Source organism: Nesoenas mayeri (assembly GCF_963082525.1).
Source record: "Nesoenas mayeri genome assembly, chromosome: 1".
In the NCBI taxonomy this organism is placed as follows: Eukaryota; Metazoa; Chordata; class Aves; order Columbiformes; family Columbidae; genus Nesoenas; species Nesoenas mayeri.
Genome location: NC_137541.1, coordinates 206,762,821 through 206,784,700, shown reverse-complemented (window position 1 = coordinate 206,784,700; position 21,880 = coordinate 206,762,821). Strand labels below are relative to the sequence as shown.

At 42.1% G+C, this 21,880-nt stretch overlaps 1 protein-coding gene across 4 annotated transcripts in view; it reads left to right on the top strand.

Annotated features, from left to right (window-relative positions):
• PICALM (phosphatidylinositol binding clathrin assembly protein) overlaps window positions 1-15,890 on the top strand; it is a 72,874-nt gene extending 56,984 nt beyond the window's left edge. The window contains exons 14-20 of one of the 4 annotated variants that reach the window (XM_080361574.1): window positions 386-517; window positions 607-637; window positions 1,401-1,500; window positions 2,968-2,991; window positions 4,970-5,029; window positions 7,050-7,154; window positions 14,446-15,890. In XM_080361574.1, coding sequence (XP_080217700.1) covers window positions 386-517; window positions 607-637; window positions 1,401-1,500; window positions 2,968-2,991; window positions 4,970-5,029; window positions 7,050-7,154; window positions 14,446-14,460 — 467 coding nt within the window. In that variant the 3' untranslated portion in view covers window positions 14,461-15,890. Of the gene's footprint in view, window positions 1-385; window positions 518-606; window positions 638-1,400; window positions 1,501-2,910; window positions 2,992-4,969; window positions 5,030-7,049; window positions 7,155-14,445 lie in introns of those variants that run through there. The other 3 variants (XR_013923450.1, XR_013923451.1, XM_080361575.1) reach the window with 3 other exon arrangements.
• Window positions 15,891-21,880: the final 5,990 nt, after the last annotated feature.

Below are 21,880 nucleotides of genomic sequence, written 5' to 3'. Positions count from 1 at the left end.
GATATTGGATTCTTGTAGGGCAAACCAGTGAGCCACCAAAAGCAAACACATATGCATTTTTATAAGATTGAAATACTTTAGATATGCATTCATTATGATTTGGGTGGGTTTTTTTTTTTACATTTTGCTTGCTTGGTTGTCATTGTGAATCCATTCCATGTTAAATTGACATCATGCTGGTTAGACTAGTAAAGTGAAATCTTTCTATAGTAAATATCTCCTTTATCAAGAGGCACAATAAGTTTTATCCTTCTTGTATGGTGTAGCATCACAGGTTAAATCTGGTATTTTCACTATTGTGTTGAACTTGCTGTCTGTTTAACTGAATGTCAAGTCATTCATGGAAGGCCCGTAATTCAAATCACTTTATGTTTCTCATTCTAAGGCTTTGATGAACTCGGTGGTCTCCTAAAACCAACAGTGGCCTCTCAAAACCAGAGTCTTCCAGTTGCCAAAGTACCACCTAACAAACTAGTGTCAGATGATCTGGATTCATCTTTAGCCAATCTTGTAGGCAGTAAGTATTGAACCACTGATGCAGAAATACTTAAGGAATTCTTTTAAATGAATAGAATTTCAACAGTATCTTTTTCTGCTTTGTGACAGATTTGGGCATTGGAAATGGAACTACTAAAAAGTGAGTATGTTTAATCAGAAGTTGAGTGTTTTGATTTTCTCGATAGTAAATATTATGAAAGTACAGGTTCAAACCTGTGTGTAACAACCTCGTGTGAAACTTTGGAGCGGGTTTGGGATTGTATGTTGTTTCTCATATGAGATATAATGAATCCAAGGTGACTGCAGGCTGAGTGACAGTGATAACAGCAGGCAAGACGTCCTCCTGTCTCTGATTCCTTTCAGGCTTTGTATTTATTTAGGAAATGAGTTCATCAAATGTATTTTGTAGTTGTAGGTAATCTTAACACACCTTATAAATGCTTTGTGGGATCTGAGTGTGTGCAGAGCTGTATTAAAGATGGTGAAACTACCACCTCAGACTTGTGGTTGACACTTAAATGAATTTCAAAGCAGGACATGTTGCAGGACAGTGAACTTCTGCTCTAGCAATGGAGTTGAGTGTGTCATTAGCAACTTTGGGCTTATTGGGACCATCTGTGCCAACTCTGAAATCATTCAGAAATCCAGTATGTAGTTGATCCCATGTCTTATATTGGGGAACCTGATGGAGGTTAGATAAAGCTGAGGTGGCTCATGTTGAACGTTTTGCTTTTCCCAGCCAATACAAGATGTCATGAGACCTTTTATCAACTCCTTTGCTAAAGGAGTTTCTTCACTAGCAAAAGAAGCCACTTTTCCAAGAGGAAACAGTGTTTACCTGAGGGAGATTTGTCAGAAAATCCAATGTTTTCTAACAATTCTTTTAAAAAATTTGTTTGAAGTGATGTAAACTGGACTCAGCCAGGTGAAAAGAAACTAACAGGTGGTTCCAACTGGCAACCCAAGATTGCCCCTACGACTGCGTGGAACGCTCCGACATTGGTAAGCAAATACTCATTTTAAAAGAGTGAGTTCCCTGCAACGTAGATAGGTAGGCTAATGTATAACAGAGACATTTGGAAGTGGTCAATAGTTGCAGTAAAAGAGTAGTAAATAATTGAAGGAGTGGTCAGTTTGAGATGAGTGCTGCTTGGATTTATTTTTCTTAGCCGTGCAGTTGTAGTAAAGAGTTTGTGATGTTCCCGCACCTCTCTCAGGGCAATAGAGCAGCCTTCATGTTCCACTGCAATGATGTAAAACTGTCAGTTCCAGTGATGGGGGGACAGAGGAGGATCTTTGCAGTCTAGAAAGGTAGAAGTGTGAGAAGTGTATTTGTGATATGCAGCAATATGTCAAGTATGTGTAACGTTACAACTCATTCTGCTCTGTGGGTGAGAAGGGACCGAAAGATTAATCCTCTTGATGCCAGTAGAGGTGTCTGTGCAGTGATGTGAGCTCTTAACATACGTAACTACTGCTTTCCTACCCTGATGTGTGCAGTTGTTTTTAACGCACGTCACTTCCATAGTGTTGGCAAGGATTTAGGGGTAGCACGTAAAGTGAGGGCTCTTAATTACAAGCCAAAACCAAACAAAAAACCAGCTTGAGTCTAGATGAGTAGCTTTCACAATGCTATCAAAACATTTTTGCATGTGAATCCTACTCGCCCTTTCACAAATGACCTGGAGAACTGTACGCGGACAGAACAGGTAACATGGATTTATTGTGTCTGACTGTAACTGAGCGGGGGAGGTTGAACCCACAGCGTGATAACACAGCGCTGTGGGTTTGGAAAGAGGGAGCTTGTCTCCCTGGATCTGCTGCCTCTTCCATTCTGGGTATCCCTTATCAACTCACTACTTTTATCTAGGGAGAAATGTCTGTGGACCTTACCTGAGAGTGTATAGATATTGAAGAAACTGTAACTACTCTCCTGCTTTAATGACTGACTGGTGGTTCGAGTTTACTTGTGTGCTTGAATCTGTTTAATAACTTGTGTCTTGTATATACATCTTCTTGTGATAAGTCATTGCTTTAACAGCCTTTATTATTCAGAGATGCTGTTGAGACACTTCTGGTCCTGTGAAACTGTTCCATTAACATTAAAATATTGAAACAGAAATAATCTAGGGGGAGAAAAAGGTTTGTTTTTCTGTGCTGGTCTATTTATTGTGGAGTTGCTGCTGCTTGCTAAATAAATATGCTTTGGAAAACAAGGCTTTTGTGTCTTTGGGAAAAAAGGCATATACCAAATAAATGGAGTGTGCAAAACAATTACAAGCCTAATAATGATGACAGTATCACAGGTGTATGTTGTCCGAGCAAATGGCTTGAATCACAAGAATTTGTTGGGGTAAACATTTAATGTATTTGTGAACTAAAATGCTATCTGTGTATATTCTGTTGTTTAAGTATTTGCTTCTAATCCAGTGTTATTGCATTATGTAATTGTTCTCCTGGGAAATACAGAATGGCATGCATTTTCCACAATACGTAAGTGAAACAACCCACAGCCTTTTTGCAATCGACTGGCATGCTGATATTAACCACTGCTGTTGCAGAATCTCACAACCTTCTTGCTATTTACACATTCCTCATTTTAAAATCTTTGGTGTGCCAAAAATTGAGCTTTTCCTAGCATACACGAACCTCATAGGTGGTCTGCGGGCTCTGACTCGAATGATGGCATGGGAAATACCAAGATTCTTTCTCCTTGCTTTCAAGTGTCCCATTTGCTGCCAGAGAGCTGGGGTGTGTGTCTGTGCTGCCTTCAATGCACTCTGTGAATTTTGAATGAAGATTAAAACGTTTGTGTTTGAATAACTGCATGAAACCTCATGGGCTTCTGTTATACTTGGCACTTTGTCCACATTTACAGTAGATCTTGATTTTTTTTTTTATTACTATTTTTTTTTGTGGGGAGAGACCAATATGTCGTTAATGCTTATATGAAAAAACAAAATCCACGCTGACAGTTTACAAAGCAATAACCTGCGCTGTCTGAGGAATGCAGCCTTTCATTTCAAAGGTTTATTTTTTCTTTATGTTGACAATGATATTGGTCTTTCCCTGTATTCTGTTTTTATTGCAGGGTAACTCTGTAACTAAAGGATGGTAGGTCCATACTTGAGCACTCAAAAATAAATGTAGTCAGCATGTTTTTGTGTGCATAGGTGTGGACGCACAAGCAAAACAGAAAGTGATTTTCAGGGTGGCTTTGTCAGCTCTGAAATGATGGATAGTACCCAGTTTAGATAGTTCCTGGTGGGGGAAATCTGTTCTGACAGCAATTGAAATGCCAGTGACTCTGGCTACTATTGATGAAGAGGCAGCTGATGTCTTAGAATAGAGTTCGGCAGCGGTTTTGCTGATGTCCTGTTAGTGATGTTGCGATGTATCCACTTTAATCCAGTATTATTAATATTCTGTCGCTTCCCTCTTTGTGTACCAAGAAATGCAAGCAGTTTTTGTCTTGCCATGAACAGTAATCCCAACAGCATCAAAATTAGACTAACAGGAGGTAGAGTTGGAGAGGCAGCAAGTTATCTGAATATTTATAAGAACTAATTTATAGTCTGGGGGGAAAAAGCATTCTTGTCCTTGTAAGAGTTAATACTAATTTAGAAAGTGGATAATGAAACTGTAAAACAAAGAGTACGGTAATATGGTTAGGATGTGAGAACTGTCTTTAATATATTTTTCGTTCTAAGAATTATCGGCTGGTTTTCGATGTATATGTTGCCAAGTTGTTTACGAAACATAGTGTCACCCCAGATGTTGTCTGTTGACAGCAATCTAACTTTAACCTCATAAAAGTTAACTTAGGTTAAGAGTAATATAAACGTATCTGCAAAGTATTAAGAGGACTTTTCCACCTGTTCAGATCTACTTCATTAAGTGGGTGAGTAGAGAGGGAATGTGAGTTGGATATTCATGTTAGGGTTGGATTTATATTGAAGGATGGTAGGAGAATCCCCCATAGCGTGTCCATCCTGGCTAAAGACAAGAGAAGTCTGTAATGCTGGCAGAAGCAATGGTACTTGGGTCTTTCGGTCTTTCAGATTATTTCTTAAGGCTCCTTGTGTACCATTACTTCAGATTTTTAAATGTAATAATATCCTTCATGGGATTAAAAAAGCGCTTCTGCTTCCTGCATTTTCCCTCTCTCACTTCTCTGTGTCTGGTGCTCTGTTCTTTAAACAGGATACTGAGAGAACGGTAGCTCACAGTTCAGTTTAGTCAGCCAAAGTCCTAACAGGTTTAAAGCAAATGCATAGTTATAGATTTGCCAAGATCACCTAGAAACCTTAGCTTAGGTATTGTATGGGATACAATCTGTATGCAAGCCTGCAAATCCTATTTATTCTTTGCCACATCATGATAAGTGAAGTGCCGCGGTTGCCAGTGCTGTCTGGTCCGAGCTGTCTTACTGCTTGCTGCTCTCTCAGTTCTCCACTGTTTTTCACCCCAGGCACCGCCCGTGATGGCTTATCCGGCCACAACGCCAACAGGGATGATGGGCTACGGCATGGTGAGTGAACTCCTGCAACACAAAGTTTAAGTCAGATGCAATTTTTGCTGTATTTGCCTATAGTTTGGTAGCAGTAATTTTTCTGAACTGTTTTACCGAAGTCTGAATTTCAGCCTCTGTTGGTTTATTTGTCACCAAATCATTAAGTCCTGATTTTGTCATCCTTGGTGGTTTTTGCCTGAAATTATGCCTGCCCTTTCTTAGAAATAAGTGCATCATGTGATTACAGCTACATTCACAACAGGGATGTTTTATCAGTGAAATGAAACCTTCCTTAAATACTTGCTCCCAACATTAGCAAAAGGCATCTGTGATGACCGATGGTACAAAACCGTTTGTGACGCAGCCGTGTCTTGTGGTGTTGGCTGAGAATTGGATCTCTTAGTGACATCAATACTGGAAGGCTTTTGACATAAATCTGGCCTTGTCGCTCTGAAAAGTTGTTCAATTTTTTTTGTTCTCATCTCAAATTTTAAAAATATTTCCAAAATGATGTGCTTTAATTCTATATCAGTATGGTCTTGATGTAGCACAGCCTTGCTGGGGGAGTAGAAGCGGAAAGAACAGCTATTCTGTTAAATGGCTCACAGACTAGTATAACAAAAATAAGCTAAATGTTTCATCATATGATCCAATGGGTTAAATGATTTATAATTTGTAAATGCTCAGCAAATGAACTGCAAAAGTGGCCAACTGTGTTCTTGAGGGTCCTGTGAGAGGGTGTCACGTTCCTCTTTACCCTCCTATAGTACAAAGTGCAAAGTCGTCGTGGTTAAACTACCTTTAGTGTTCATTCAAACTTGATCTACGCAACTTTGCACCGACGGTACCGGGAGCGTTTTCTTAGTTCTGTTGATTCAGCGGCTGGGGAAGGTAACGTGTTTAGTGTGTACAACGTAATCTTGCGTGTTTTGTCAAGTGGGGTTTAAATGCCGATGTGAAGTGGAAACTGGAATTAGCAGGAGCCGTAGCTCTACTGCCCTAAGCTGCTGTTACTTGTTCAGAACCACATGATGTGAGCAGGTGGGCGAGACTGGCCCTTCCAGAGTGACCAGGAGGCTTTACCACATCCTGAAAACTGTCCTGACTCATTCAGACTTTATTCAGGACATTTACTGCTAGGAATCTCTGAAACCTTGACCCATTCTACAACCCTTGTGCTTCATTTTTCCTAAAAGCTTTAGTAGGTACCGTGGCTCTGAGCATGCCCGTTGCAAGTGGCTTTTTCCTTGGTGAGGGCACGCTGGGACAGGCAATTCCATTAGTCCCTGAGCATTCCCTGGCTGCTTCCTTGTGCCAGCAGGTATTTTTGTAGGGTGTTTTCATCAGGATCACTTTCTTGAAGGGGTTCACCATGCGGTTGCCCAAACAGCGGGTTGGCTTAGCAGGAGGAGCAGGATTAGTGGAGGAAAAGCAGCAGGGATTGCTTCAGCAGGGCTGCTGGTATGGAGCCGAGCCTGAGGGCAGCGCCAAGAGCAGCACCAGGGCTGGGGCCCTACGTAAGATAGAATAAACCAGACTTCTTAAACTATTAGTATATGTTAAACTCTTAATTAGCCTCAGCCAGGGTGTCAGTAACACTTTAGGCTTCGGTTGCATAATGCCTTAATGTTAATTATACATATAGATATGGGGTTTCAGTTTTTCTGGAGCTCTGTCAGCTCCGCGTTGATACCTGTGAAACTGTTCCTGTGCTTTCCAAGGCAGACAGGGGGGTGCTGTCAGGCCTCAGTTTTGGGAGCAAGAGGAACAGCATTGATACTTGTGCTTCAACAAGTATTTGGGTAGTTTGGATTTCTGCAGCGAGAGATTAAATGGGCTCAGTTGTTATTGAGAGTATTTCTTGAAAAGGCTCTAACGGTCCTTTCCAGTAACCTTGATTTGCAGAATATTGTAGAAAAATCTTAATTGATTGCATATATCAAAAATGACCAAAATTTACCATTTTCTTTACTTAAACACTTGCAATGTGTTAATGCTAAGTGTGACTTGATGTTGTGGGTATGTTTTTTTTCTTTAGCCATCACAGATGGGAGGCATACCAGTAATGACACAGCCAACTTTAATATACAGCCAGCCAGTCATGAGACCACCGAACCCATTCGGCCCTGTACCGGGAGCACAGGTCTGTATATTCAATATGATTCGTGCTAGGAACAAATCACAACTGGGTCGGTTTCTTTAAAAAGTGTATTAATATTTTCTTGCATGGGACAAATGTATTGCACAAGCCCAGCAGCTGATGGAAGTATTGCTCCTTCCAGCTTCTTGTATCCAGGGGTGTCTGTAGCCTTTTACCTCTGACTTACAGGTGGGTTTGAAGAGAACATGGTATCAAAATTGAATGACTTACTAGAGAGCAGCATAGGGGAAAGGGACCTGGGGGTCCTGGTGAACACCAAGGTGACCATGAGCCAGCACTGGGCCCTTGTGGCCAGGAAGGCCAATGGCATCCTGGGGTGTATTAGAAGAGGAGTGATCAGTAGGTCAGAGAGGTTCTCCTTCCCCTCTACTCTGCCCTGGTGAGACCACACCTGGAATATTGTGTCCAGTTCTGGGCCCCTCAGTTCCAGCAGGACAGGGAACTGCTGGAGAGAGTCCAGCGCAGGGCAACAAAGATGATTAAGTGAGTGGAGCATCTCCCGTGTGAGGAAAGGCTGAGGGAGCTGGGGCTCTTTAGTTTGGAGGAGACTGAGGGGTGACCTCATTAATGTTTACAGATATATAAAGGGTGAGTGTCATGAGGATGGAGCCAGGCTCTTCTCGGTGACAACCAATGGTAGGACAAGGGGTAAGGGGTTCAAACTGGAACACAAGAGGTTCCAGTTAAATATGAGAAGAAGCTGCTTCTTGATGAGGGTAACAGAGCCTGGCCTAGGCTGCCCAATGAGGTTGTGGAGTCTCCTTCTCTGGAGACATTCAAACCTGCTTGGACACCTTCCTGTGTAACCTCATCTGGCTGTTCCTGCTCCAGCAGGGGGATTGGACTGGATGAGCTTTAGAGGTCCCTTCCAATCCCTGACATTCTGTGATTCTATGAACCTTGGTGAATCTTCACCCCAACACCTGGTTGTTTGTACTGGCCGCTCTCAGTGGGAGGCACACGACACCTTCATCTTAGTTTTTAACCATGATGTTCTGTAAAGGTCTTCATGTTCCTCCAAGAGTTTGCAGAAGACAATATTTACAGCACAGTGAAGATACACAACAGCTACACAAACATGTTGGGTCTTTCCCTGTTAAGGAAGGTGTTACATTAAATGGAGCGTTCCTTACGTTGCCTGCTTTTCTGCTTCTTGTGAGATGTTGTGTGTAGGTTCGTTACCTAACGTCCTGCAATAAATGAGTGTGCTGGAGGGTTACTCTGAACATTGAGAACTGACTTTATCAAAACTGGAGTTAAATACTTACCTTTTATTGTTTGTTTAGCAAACATCTGCCACTGAGAAGTTTCTATCTGATCTCACTCTTTCGACCCAGTAGCCATCTGAAGGTAGATTTTTGCAGTAGGAAAAAAAATAAGAGGTAGAGGGAGTGGATGACCTTGAAACACCTTCATTATTTTCAGAAAATACTGAGATTAAGACTTGGTGAACTGTACTTAGTGGCAGAGCCAAGTTTAGCTGGCAGCTTGGAACTCCAGTATGAACGGTGTGTTTTTACTTATTGGTGAACGCTGTACATCATGACCCTGTTAGAAAAGTGTGGTATATTGGGACTGTATTTTGATCTTACTACAAAGAGCTCTGCCCTGTTAGGTGGCTGTTTAGAACCATACCTGTATAAATTCACTGAAGTAGATGTTGGTGTAAGTGTGGTTTTGGGACTACAGTGTGGAGGGAAAAGAATTCAGCAATAGGTTGGAAAGGAAAAGAGCCTCAAACCTTTCTCTGGTACCCAAATGTGATCCTTTATCAGCAGTGATGTTTTGTGCTGCCAGTGAGTGGTATGTCCATTGTCTTTGCTAAAACAGGTTCTTTAAAGTTCTTTTTTTAAAGGCTATATCTGAAAGAGATGCTGTTAGATTTTTGTAGCTAGAAAGTCAGTTTTCAGTTGACATTGTCTTGGACTTCTGAGAACTGCTTTGCACATTCACTGTCACTTCAGTGGTTCAGTGTCTTTCACATGGGTTTTATATTATATCAAGGGGAAAAAAAGAGTTACCTCCTAAATAGAGAACAAGTTAAAGGATCCTTGAGGATAACAGTTTCTTCTTCAGCTTCCAGAATGTTGGTTTTTGAAATGTCCCTTAAAAAAAAAGTGTGTATATATATAGATATATATATAAAAGTATAAATCTGCCTACCTGCCTGACTCAGTTATAAACAGGTAGGTGGGTCTGAGTAGCGAGTTGAGCGTTTCTGCTTCGTTTGCCCTTGCAGGGCTTGGCCTGGGTTGAATCCCAGCTGGCCGTCCTGACAGCAGAAGGAGGAATTAGTCACAAGTGAGGCGTGCAGACCTGTATTTATTGTGCTTATCTGACATGTTTGGCCCCTGTGAGAATTAATTGGATAGAAAGCACGTCCTTTGACTCAGCGTTTGTTGCATGACCGGGAAGGGTTTTCCCTGAGACACTCACTTTGTGTTGCTTGCAGGCGTTGAGTTTTCAAAGTCTGACATCAATAAAGCAAATTAAATGAAACAGAAGTTACATGCAAGAGCATCTTCCCCTTACACAGTGTGTTTAGCCATGGAGGGGAATTACGATATTTTATACTAAACTTACTGTGTGTGTAGTCTTGAGGTTCTTCTGAGGGCATATTTATTTAGGTTTGGTTAATAGTCCTGTTGTGGCAGAAATAGAAATAGGAATATAAAGAAACGTGTGTTCTTGGGGTAAGTAAACAAATACTAAAGAATTAATGATGATTGTCTGAAAGACGCACAGTTCAAACTGCCTGCATCTCGTGTGCATCGCACTAACCACCGTTATTATAATACACGTTTTGTCCATGGTGTCATCAGTGCCAAAAAATAAATAGCTTTTAATATTTACATTTAAAGCACAGGTTTATATCACTTACCTCTAGTCTCCTGATAGATCTTAGTTGCCGTCTAGAAACTTGAAGGTACTTAAAAGCATCATGACAGATATAAACTTGAAGGTGCTTAAAAGCATGATGACAGATTTATAGTTGGTGCTGAAAAATTATATTGCCAAATTGTAGTGTGTTGGGAACTCCCACTTTTTATAGAGACATGTAAAATAGGCATCCCAGTGTTGTCCAGTTTCTTTATCATTCAAACCAGTGTTCCTAACTCGATACCCTTAAGGATTTGTCTTTACAAATGTACTTTCCCTATCTCTAGACATACCTATTTTCCCTGCCATTCTACTGCTCTGTTTATCCTCGTGCAACTTTATTTCTAATTGTTGCTATCAGAAGCAAGGGTAGTTTAGTTTTTTTTTTTAAGGGCAAAATGATGTGAAACAATTGCAAATGAGACTAGAGCAGTTTCTTCTTTGAAAAATCTAGGTGCAGAAGATACTTGCCGTTTTAAAAGAAACTGGTGTGTATGTGTTTTGTTTTTTCCTTTGAAAACACTTCTCTTACATTAGGGTCAGTATTTCACACTTGTGAGAGAACATAATCGTTTTCATCATTATAAAATTGCAGGTTTTATAATATAATATATATTGTGATATATAATATATTGTGATACCCAGAACAGAGAGAATGGTTGGAGTTGTGTGATGAAATTGTAGCTGGTGGGAGGAGAGTGTGTGTGTGTGTGTGTGTGTGTGTGTGTGTTTGAGGAAGGGAAATGCTGAATCAGTGATTCAAACAAGGTTGAAGAGCCAGAGCGATGGCAGGTGTGATGCTGTACAGCAAATTTAGGGTTTTTCAGACAAGCCAGAGCTGAATATTGGGCAGTTAACTGGAATCTAAACTACCCGTTGTAACCTCTGAGTATCATAATGCACAACAGCAGCATTCGAATGTTCAGCAGTAGCAAAACCATGATCACGTTGGCTTATAGAAACCGGTACAACACCGACAGATCAGTGGTGTGGTTTGGGTTGTTACATGTCCCGGTCTGATGAGCCCAAAAGGACACAGCCTTAGGAGGGGAGGCAGCTGGGCAGGGAAGATTTTAAGATTTAAAATAGAATAAAGAAATTGCTCAGCCTACTGCCAGCATGGGTGTGAATTGTAACACCGCAGCTGTTAACGTCACCCAATTGTACAGAAGAAGTAGGAGGGATCGCCTGGTGATGATGCAGAATAGGTAAATCTGCAAATAAGTTGGTTGGGTTTGGTTTTTGTTGGTGGGGTTTTTATTTTGTTTGTGTTTGATGGTTGTTTTTATTTTGTGTTTGTGGTTGCTTTTTGTTTGGGGTTTGTTTTGTTCTTGGTTTTCAACTGGAAGAACAGGCTATATATTTCAGGACAGACTTAGGCCAGAAAGCAGACTTTACAAGGGCTCCTTTTGGCACATTAATCCTAAAATATACACTAAACCGGCTCGACAGACTTGTTTAATGAGAAACCAGCATCCAGCTGACGATGGGAATCAGCACAACACTCCCTGTGGACGGGTTTTTCTTTGTCACTGTGACTCTGGGCAGGTTTTGTCTCCTGGAAGCAGTGAGAACAGCTGTGGGAGGTGAGGCCGAGCTCTGGGTCTGATCCAGCACCCTACGTTACATTTCAGATCACCCAAGCGCTGGGCAGCAGGGAGGTTAAATCCATATGTATTTACTATAAGGTACTGTGTCTTGTCTGAATTTGTAGGAAGTACCACTGTCAGTTTTTTTGCCAGTATTTAAGCTGAACAAGCCTCCTGAAATGTCACCTCTCTTTTCTGGTTACAAGCTGTTGTTGCTCTAAACCTGCCAGTCTTCCACACTGCTTTCAAACCGGGACATCACTTCAGCTTTGAGATCGATTGGAGATTTGCGAACTCAAATTTCATAGGACATGTCATACGTGACTTCGAGCCAGTTGATTGTGAGGAGGAAGAATGTGTGAAATCAAGTCGCAGCAGGCAGGCCCCGCTCAAGTTAGGACTCTCTCTTGAACTGTAGCGTTAGTCTGGCTCAAATCCTGGAAGAGTGGTGAGGTGTGTGAGCAATGGCTTTCCAAAACCAAGCTTAAAAGGGAACTTTTGACATCCTGAAGCTGCTCTTGATCGCTTCCCATTCTGTCTCATGGCTCTTCCATAATCTGTTTATGGGGACTGGACCCAAGTGCCCCATTAGGGAGTGGGGGTTTCAGGTGGGAGGTAACAATTTGAACCCAGATGGTGTTGAAAGAACCGCTCCTCCCCATGTGGTTTCTGAAAATAGACATTAACGTGTAAAATTTACCTTTGCAATGGCAGCATTTACACTCTGGGCACTTCTGCGAGCAGTTCCCATAAACACATTCCCGTCATGTGTAGGTTGGCAGCCATTCAGTGTTTCCAAAGGAAATATCCCTTCAGACGATGTTTTTTGCGATGGGAATGAAGTGCGAGTACGCACCGGTGATCAGTGACTCGATTGTGAGTAAACTCTTAAAGCGATGGAATCTAAAATGGAGAAAACTGGCTTTTATTTGTAACTTGCAAAAGCGAGTTCTATGAGCAGGAGGGCAAGAAGAATTTAATGAAGCACCATTAATGACTGGGAAAGCACTAATAAAGGAGGAAAAGGACTACAAAAATAAATCAACAAATAGCAGATACTTGGGCAGTTAGAGCCTGCAGATTATCGGTCCCTTCCAGCAGCAGCAGCTGGAATGCCAGTATTACCTACTTGTCAATTATATGCTTCGGATGGCTGAACTTGTAGTGTGGTGCTTTAAATACATGGCTATAAGATGTGATTTTTGTTAGTGTATAGATTAGCACTCTCAGGCTTTAGTTCTTGCCTGAAACAGCAGCAGATGACAAACTTCCATCTATTTTTTTTCCTACCCTTAGAACACGTCCTGTGTTCTCCTTCTAGGCCCTAAATTGAGAATTATCTGTTATCCGCTCTCCAGCCTCTTTTTATACGCATCCTATTTGGAGAAGAGATGCGAGTTTATCTGCTGACTTGCCAGCTGCCAATTGAAATCTCCATTCTGGGGGGTCACGTCCAGCTTGTTTCTGCATTACACCAACCATTGGAGAGGCTTTCCGTTTTCCATATGACCAAACACCTCGTTTTAATAGTTGATTTCTACCGAGTTTGCCTCTTAACCTCCCCTCGTCCTTTCATTACCCGTTCAGCTTTCATATTCTGTCATTCTGAGACCTTGTTTTCTTTTTCTTTCCCTTTCTCTGTCGTCTTTCCTACTAGCTGTCTGCAGCATCCAGCCCTTCCAGTCAGAGTCCTCACAGAGCCTCAGGAAAGGATCCCTTTGCAGAGCTCTCTCTCCAGGATTTCTTGTAGAACAACTTAGGTATTGTCCATTATACTGGGGAGATGCTGGTTTTTGTGATATAAAACAAAAAATGGAAAGTTCTCATTCCAGTTTGATTAGCACCGTTTCGGACGAAAATTAAAAACAAGCCACGTTGAGTTGGAAGCACTGTGGAAGTGACCTGGAAACTTGACTGCAGCCCTTTAAAGGCCCAATTAAGTCATTGTGCTTCGGTCCGCTGGAAATGAAGTTTGCTGGTTCCTTTTTAACTGCAAAATCCAGCTTTGCTGGGAAGGAACTGGTACAACCTGGTATTGACCGTTTCATCAGGAAAGGGTTTCGGGCAGGGGTGTCAGACTCATTTTGACCGGGGGCCACGTCAGCCTCGCGGTTGCCTTCAAAGGGCCAAAGGGGATTTTAGGACTGGATAAATATAGGAAAAAAGAAACCAAACTGGTTTAGGGTTCTCGTCAGCAGCAAACACTCTGCTCCTGCACCTTGACAGATCACTTGACCAAAGAGTCCCCGTGATGCAGAAGGAGGTACCTGGTTCCACGTGTGCGAGGATTAAGTTTATTACAGACGTGCACTGGAGTTCCTTTCCTTTTTTATCAGTCAGAGGCAGGTGGGAATTAACTACCAAAATGAGTGAAAAAGTGAAAGAATTCAAGCACCTGTAGTGTGTAGAAAGAGTAGGATTTATTACACACAGCATCTGCTTTGCTTTGTCCACTTCTGATGGTTCAGTGTGAAAAGTGACCTTGAGTTCTCTTCATAATTGTGTTGATCTGTGTCGCGCTGGTGACAATATTGCATGGATAAGTAGTTTTTTGGTGTGTTTTTTTTATTGTTGGACAAACCAGCTTAATGCAAAGAGCTGTTCCAAAGGCTGGTGTAGCTGGAAAAACATCCTGATGGCTTTTGGTTGTGTTCTGATTCTGTAAAATCTTAGTTTCCATTTGCAACTTCAGATCTTGGGTTGGCTTGGGCGTTTGTGGAATGGAAAGGTTTGAAGACAGCGCAGGTTTATAACAAAGTCCTGCCTCTGTTGGATGTTAACACACGGGTTTTTAATCTTTGCAGATTCAGTTTATGTAACTGTGTTAGTTGGAAGAGAAAGGAACGTTTCCAAAAAGATGTGCTCACCAGTAAAGCCCAACTTCTGGGAGAAAACAAACTTCAGTCTCTCCAACTCTCCTCTTCCATGAAACGATGCGGTGAAATGACAAAGCCCAATGAAGGAACCTGGGACGACTCCGTGTGAAAACATCAATATACAACACAAAGCCAAGAATTGCCATGAATTGAGACTAAGATTGATATTTGATTTATTTGTTTTTCTCTTTATTTTTTTGTCCTGGTGACTAACACTTCTATTAGTATCCCTAATTGGTAACGTACAAAGAGAAGCCTTTATTCTGGAAACCGAGATGGGTGTTTGGAAATGCTGTCTGGGATGGGGATGTGTCCTTGACCGGAACTTGAAACAAGACTCTGGGCAGGGGAGGGTCAAATCCTAACTCGTAATTCTGCAGTTACCTATTCAGTCCTCACAAATGTAGGCACAGCAGTAATGGAAATTAACTTTCTTTCTTTTTTTAAAAAAAAAATATATATATTCAGTTTGCAGTAGACATTCCTTATGTATTATTGTTTGTATTTATTTATGATTATCAATTTAACATTAATATTGTATCAAAAGAAAAACAAACCTCCTTATGAAAATGAGTATGGATGTATACAGTATGTCTGATTTTTATCCACAAAGAATGAATCTGATTCAGAGCGCTTTTCAGCTGACATACAGAGCACTAAATATTTTAAAGGTCTGAATCTAATGAGTTCTCGGTATATATGAGAATTAGGGAAGAGCTGTAAAATGCATTAATCCTCATAGTCAATTCTGTGCCTAGGATTTTGCAAGGGAACAGTTAACTGACTAGAAGAAGCACTACATTTTTAATTCAGCATTAGTGCATTGGGAAGGAACTTTATTGCTTTGTGCTTGGCATGTCATTATTTTTACATTTGACATTATAAGGCCTTTCCAAAATGAATGTGAGGAATTGCTTTCACTTGAAGACTTTCCTTCTTTTCTTTAAAAAATAAAACTTAAAAAAAATATAATAAAAAATGGAGGTGGTGCGTGTCGGAGGGGAAGCGTTTTCATTTGGCTCGTGCCACGTTTATGATCACGTACATTTTAAAGGTAAAACAGGCGAAGTAGCTTCCTTACACACGTCTAGCGGGTATTTAGTTAACGAAGCATTAAAGTAGCACTGTTGATCGGTGCTTTGTGTAAATACATCGTAACTTTTTGGGTGGAGTGGGGCCTTCAGGGGGATAGTCCACGACGTGAAAGCAATTCTGTACATGAGTTAAGCATACTTGCTGCATTGTCTCTGCAGATTCTATTTTTGTTTAAAATATTAAAATGTATGTTAGCAAAAATGGGTGGATTTTCAAATAAAATGCAGCTTCCACAGAACTTTTGTTACGGTATGAAAGTCTGAGGTGCTTCTTTTCTTTTTGCTGCTTAAAATGTGCACTGATAATGGCTTTGTTTACTTAATAAAATACCAAATGTATTTCAGATGTGCATATTGTATTGCAGGAAGAGCAGCTCGATGGGAACAATGTGATCTCCGTGTCTTCTCGGTGGCCTTAGTTCCACTATAACGAGTTGTCTCTTCAAGAGGTGGATTCCTTACTTAATATATTTCCCAATCTTCTAGTTTTTCAAAATATTCATGGCAATAAACTTGTACTGTTTATAACTGAGCAAGAAGCTTAAATATGGCCCCAAAAAGTTGTTTAGGTGTCTTCTCTAAAGGTGACGCTTTGAACATCTGTGGTTAGACACTGGGGTTTATCACAGGGAGATTTTGTACAAGTGGAACTTTCCTCTTCCCAATACCTGAGGCTTGTTCAGAAGGATGGACAGCAGAAAATGAGCACTACACATCACTACATTTAAAATTTCTTTCTAGAAGCATGAATAAAATACAAAACGTGAACCTGTGACCTGTAACGCCCAGATCTGAGGAGGTTCCTATGCAGTTTACTTAAATCTTTGCCTCCCTACAGGTGGGGCTTTCAATGTGAGACTGGACAAGCAGAGAACAACAACTGTGTGGTTGCACTCAGAATATCAGAAAGGTGAATTGTCTGGACAAAACTTGCCCATTTTTGTCCTGCGAGCTGAATCGGTGCCTACCAGGGTACAAACTGTTCTGAAGCCCAGTCCAGAGCTTGTGTGACAGATTGTCCATAGCCCAGTGTGCTGCATTAGGATGAAAACAGACACCACCCTGGTCATCTTTTCAGGTCTGTGGCGTTTTCCGCACAGCGGTTCCAATCTCTGTTTTGAGCCTGAGGACAGATCTTAAGTCTTATATCTTCTTGATCCCCTTTGTGGGGCGTTGGGCTCGAGGTTGCGAATCACACAGATGCCAAGAATCCCCAGACAAAATAAATAAACCACCTTTTCTGCAGGGATGACGAATTCATCTCTTACCCTTTGCTGCTCACTCCCATTGCTCTGTGGTGTTTAACGCAGCTGCCGTGCAGGTGAAGATTTCTTGGTGGAGGCTTTGCTAATAAACCATGATTTTTGCTTTATTTTTCAGAGCTTGAGAATTTTCCTGAGGATTATTTTCCCATTTACTTCATTCCTAATAAGTACATTTGTTTCCAGTATTGCTGGAATAAAAATCAGAGCTTAATTTAGAAACCATAGCTCAGGGACATGTTTCTTTTGAATTACTGGCTGTTTTCAATAACAGGGGGTTGTGAAAACCCGATTCTCTTCAAAATGGAATTCAAAGGCTGTTTAACCTCGAAGAGCAAACTCTGAGTAGGGAAGCTGCCCGTTCAGAGCAAGGAGTGGAGGAGGCGCCTTGTTAGAGGGATGTCGTTCCTTTTAGAGCTTAGTGTGTCGGAATTGTCACTATATCACTAAAACAACCAGATTTACCTCTTGAGGCAATTACTATCGCCAGAGCAAGAACCTGAGCAGCTATTAAATTCATGTGTAGAATCTTCATCTGAAGACGAATCTAAATTCTTTTGCTGTTGCTGTTCTTGGTTGCAAAGTCACTAAACCAAACTGTTGTATACAGTAAATGGACACCGACAGTACCTCAGGAAATGTTTAAAAACTCATTTTATGTGACATCAGATGGTCCGTTCAACCAGCTACTGGAATAAGTCACGGACTCTCCCAGCGAGCAGAAGGGCCAGGGTGACACCCCACAGCTTTTATTAGACACTAAGTGCTTGTTTTCAGAGCCTGGTATAAATTTTGTAGTGACATAAATGAATTGCAGCTCGAAGGCCGTGACATAACTGAGATAAAGATTGCAGTAGAAAAATGAGAATTAGGTACCAAAACCACATATGAAATGGTGATGGGAGCAGAAGATTGACAAGATAATGTGAGGGGTAGTGAAGAAATGTGCAGAATATGAAGAAAAATCAATGTTAATGGGAGCATATGTAAAATAAATAAGAGCTTTCTCCTTGGCCTGTTGACAATTTTTTGACTCGGCCTTTGCCACTCGCTCGCACCGCAGGGGAGAGAGCAGGAGGAGTCTTGACATCTGAATTTGCTCAACAAGAAAAATCTGTGAGTTACTGATGTTTTGCACATTCAAACTGGAGAACGAAGGGGTTTGGCTGCTGAGTGCACAGTGTCCTGAGTGCATCAGGAGAATGAGCGAGGAGGAGAGAACCCCGAGCAGGTTCCCCCGAAGGTGTAACGTTGTGGCCACCCGCTTGACGCCCTTTTGTGTTTGAAGGCTGAATAAACACTAAACCCATTGCACTGGTGGCAGATGACTTGCCCAAGATAACAAATCAATCTATGAGTTGAGTAAAGCACATTTCTTATTTCTTTTCTTGCTTCTCCAATGATGAAATTTCCTGAGGCAAAGATCAAAAAGCCTTGGAACAGACAGCTGACTTCCTTAAATGTTTTGCTGTGTGAGCCAGTAATGGTACTGGAAATGTTTTGGGTGCAAGGATGTTGCTCTGGATGTCTGACAGCTGTGGTAGATGAGGAGAGCTGAGGTCTTGGGTTTATTTTATACCATAGATCTCTGCTTTGCTCATGGTGGTAACTACAGCAGCTCTCTTTCTAGAAAAGCATTATTTGATACAATTTTAGCCTCTTGCACTTCAGTCACTGAAGGTGAAGAGAGGATCCAGCACGGTGTCAAATCTCAGTTTTCCCTGGCTCGGTGGAGATGTTCAATGAGCCACATGTGGAAACAGTTGTTGGCACCTTGTTACCACGTCATGTCCTGAAACAACATGATGCTTGTGGCAGCCTGCAGAACATCAGTTCTGAAGTGTAGTGTTACAAAGAAACATCCTTGCTTTCACAGTGGACTCAAAATCCAAGGGAAAGGCTTTTCCAGAAGAGCATCCAGCTGCAAAACATCAGTGGCTTAAGCTCCTAATACCATTAGTCTCTGTTCCTTGCTCGTCACTTTGGTGTAACTTTTCAGTCCATTAGCTTCTGCCTTGACCTTATTCTGGCAAGCTCCTTTTAGCCCACAGAAGCAGAGCGCTTAGTAACTCAGAAGGCAGCCAAGCACGAACAAATGCTGCAGAACGAGTCTCCTACCCTCGTTTCCCAGAACACGCAGGTCTGGACCTGTGGAACGATTATATAACCTCGCTGCAGCGGAGGCCGCAAACCTCTCAAAAACCAGAGCAAAAGTTAAGTAAGTAACCTCCGTTCCCCACGGCTCTGGCCGGGGAGAGATCAGCCTTGCGCAGCCAGACTGGAGAGCGGTTCAATCTGGTTGCTTGGCTCTGCAGGGAGGTGGCTGGGCGAGGGTTCAAAGGCGCTGTGCTGAGGGAAGCGGCTCCTTTCGGCGCTGGGGTGGATCGAGGCCAGCAGCGCACCCCACCCCGCTCCCTTGTGCTCTTGAGGCATTTGACGGATTGATCTTCCAGCACGTGGACTTCGGTTCTGTTAAAATGGCTTTTATTACCATAGGCTTACTTGCAACTTGAGTGATGCTCATATTTAACTTCGAATTCCCAGGGAACACTTGGGAGGTTTTTTTTTTCCTGTTGAATCTGGTTAGAGTTGTGTGCCAGTTAAATACATAACTCCAGCTCAACCAATGCTTGGATTATAGTTGTGAGGACACATGGACAATTTGCTGCATCTTGTAGCATAACTGATGTCCTGGAGGGAGTTCAGAGAAGGGAACGGAGCTGCTGAGGGGTCTGGAGCACAAGTGTGATGGGAACGGCTGAGGGACCTGGGGCTGTTCAGCCTGGAGAACAGGAGATGAGGGGAGACCTTATCACTGTCTACAAATTAAGCTGAAAGGAGGTTGTAGCGTGGAGGGGGTTGGTCTCTTCTCCCAAGTAGCAAGTTACAGCATGAGAGGAAATGGCCTCAGGTTGCACCAGGGGACGTTTAGATTGGATATTAGGAAAAAATTCTTCATGGAAAGGGCTGTCAGGCATTGGAACAGGCTGCCCAGGGCAGTGGTAAAGTCACCATCCCTGGAGGGGTTTAAACGAGGTTCTTAGGGACTTGGTTTAGTGCTAGAGTTAGTTAGGTTACGGTTGGACTCGATGAACTTGAGGGTGTCTTCCAACCAAAAAGATTCTATGATTCTAGAGGCATCTTGTGCAACAGAAACACGGTGAAGGAAAGGTATTTCATCGTGCTGGGAATTTAAGGGTGACTCCTGTAAGTTTTGTCCTAACTGGAGTGGCGAACCTTGACTCCCATTGTTCAAGTAGGAGTTTGAAGCATTGGCCGTGCTGCCAGAAAGTGGATTGATCAGCCCTCTGCTTTACAACTTATTGCTCATTTCTGAGAGATTTTGCCAGTAACAAAATGATCAAATCCAGATGCCTCATTTGCTGAAGACCTGGCTTTCTACATAGAAGAGCCTCACACTGGCCTTAATACTAATCCTATAGAAATCAAGGGGATTTGAGACACTTCACTATGTTTTCTGCAGGCTGTTGTTTCTGGCTTGCACAGGCTGCCAGTGGCTTGTACATGTTTCAGATTGCTTTTTAACTCCCTCTCACCCACACGGGCATTTATGGTAAAAGGCTAAACAGTGACTTCAAGAGGCAAAGTTTGTTTTTTCCAAGGCACAAGTTGATGTTGTCCTGCCATATGTCCCTCATGTGGTGGTGTGTGTTACGGCGCAGGCAAAGGGAAGCCCAGAGATGTGTTCACATCGCTGGGAAATGTAAATGCCCTTCAGGGAGCGGTGGGAAGCAGGACAGGCCTTTCTTTAACTGAAAAGCTGTGTGGCATAAGCCATATTTTAATTCTGTGACTAAAGGACTAACCTAATCGCTGAGCAGAACTAATCTCTTTCAAGCGAGCGATTTCATGGGGCTTGCACTTTGCTCAAAGCCAGTGTAGCCGGGGGGAGGCTCTTCTTGTGCTGGAAACATCACCTGGCAAGTACAGATCCCCCTTCTCTCGACACTCCAGCACTAGGACTCACCTCAGTCTTTGCGGTAACTCAGTTGGGTGACAGCAAGGACACATCCAAACCCATTTAACTCTTCACTACGTGGGAACGCAAGTGAGATTCAGGCTGAGATTAAGGCTCCATGTCTGCTGTGAGCCCGGTTTCGGGGGAGCTGTAATCAGTGGAGCCCCAAGAGCAGCTCAACTCCTCTGCAACTCCATGAGGCACCTGGTGGGCAGGAGTATCTGAGCTCGCTTGAAAAATAGAAAGTGTTTGCACTGAAGTACAAGATGAGACACTGTAGAGATACAGGTTGTTTATAATGTTTCAGTGTTTTTAAAAGCTTTATTCCAAACAGCTGATCAACCCGTCAAGGGGTTACATCAGATTATTCAGTGCTTTTACAAGTTTCTAAATAGGAAATGCACAGGTCAGTAGCCCAGTTGTGCCTGTGGGAAGTAACTGCATTGTTTAGTCTTGGTAAGGTGTCCAGGATGTGCAATGAGAGTGGGGAAAAACTCCACTGAATCAATGGACTAAGATATATGTTCACAGAGACCAGCCACAAACCAAAGATACAGAGTTATACAACATATTTGGCCAATAAAAAAGATTAGACTTCAACGATTTTTATCCTCTGATTGTGTTTGTTTCTGTGTTGTTTGTCTTGGGCTTTGTTTTGTTTTTCCCAGTTGGTTATTTCAATATTTCTAAGTAGGGATTTTACGGAGACAAATAAAATGCATTCAAGCATTCAATTTCTAGCAATCGTTGAGTTATGCTTGGATAAATTAGATTCTGCTTCAGCAGAGTATTAAATATTTTGTAACAGGTCTATATTTTATGGCAGCCTACATTTACCCATTCGGTGTCTGATCAAAAGGGAATTCTGCATTGGGCAGACTGCAATTGGAGACCATGAAAACTAAGTATTAACTCGGATCCATTATTAGATATATATGCAGCTATGTGGATTGAGAAGCCCAAAAAGTGCCCAAGAGTTCTCACAGTGGTGAGGAAAGCAGCCTTTCCATTAGCCACCTGCACCTATA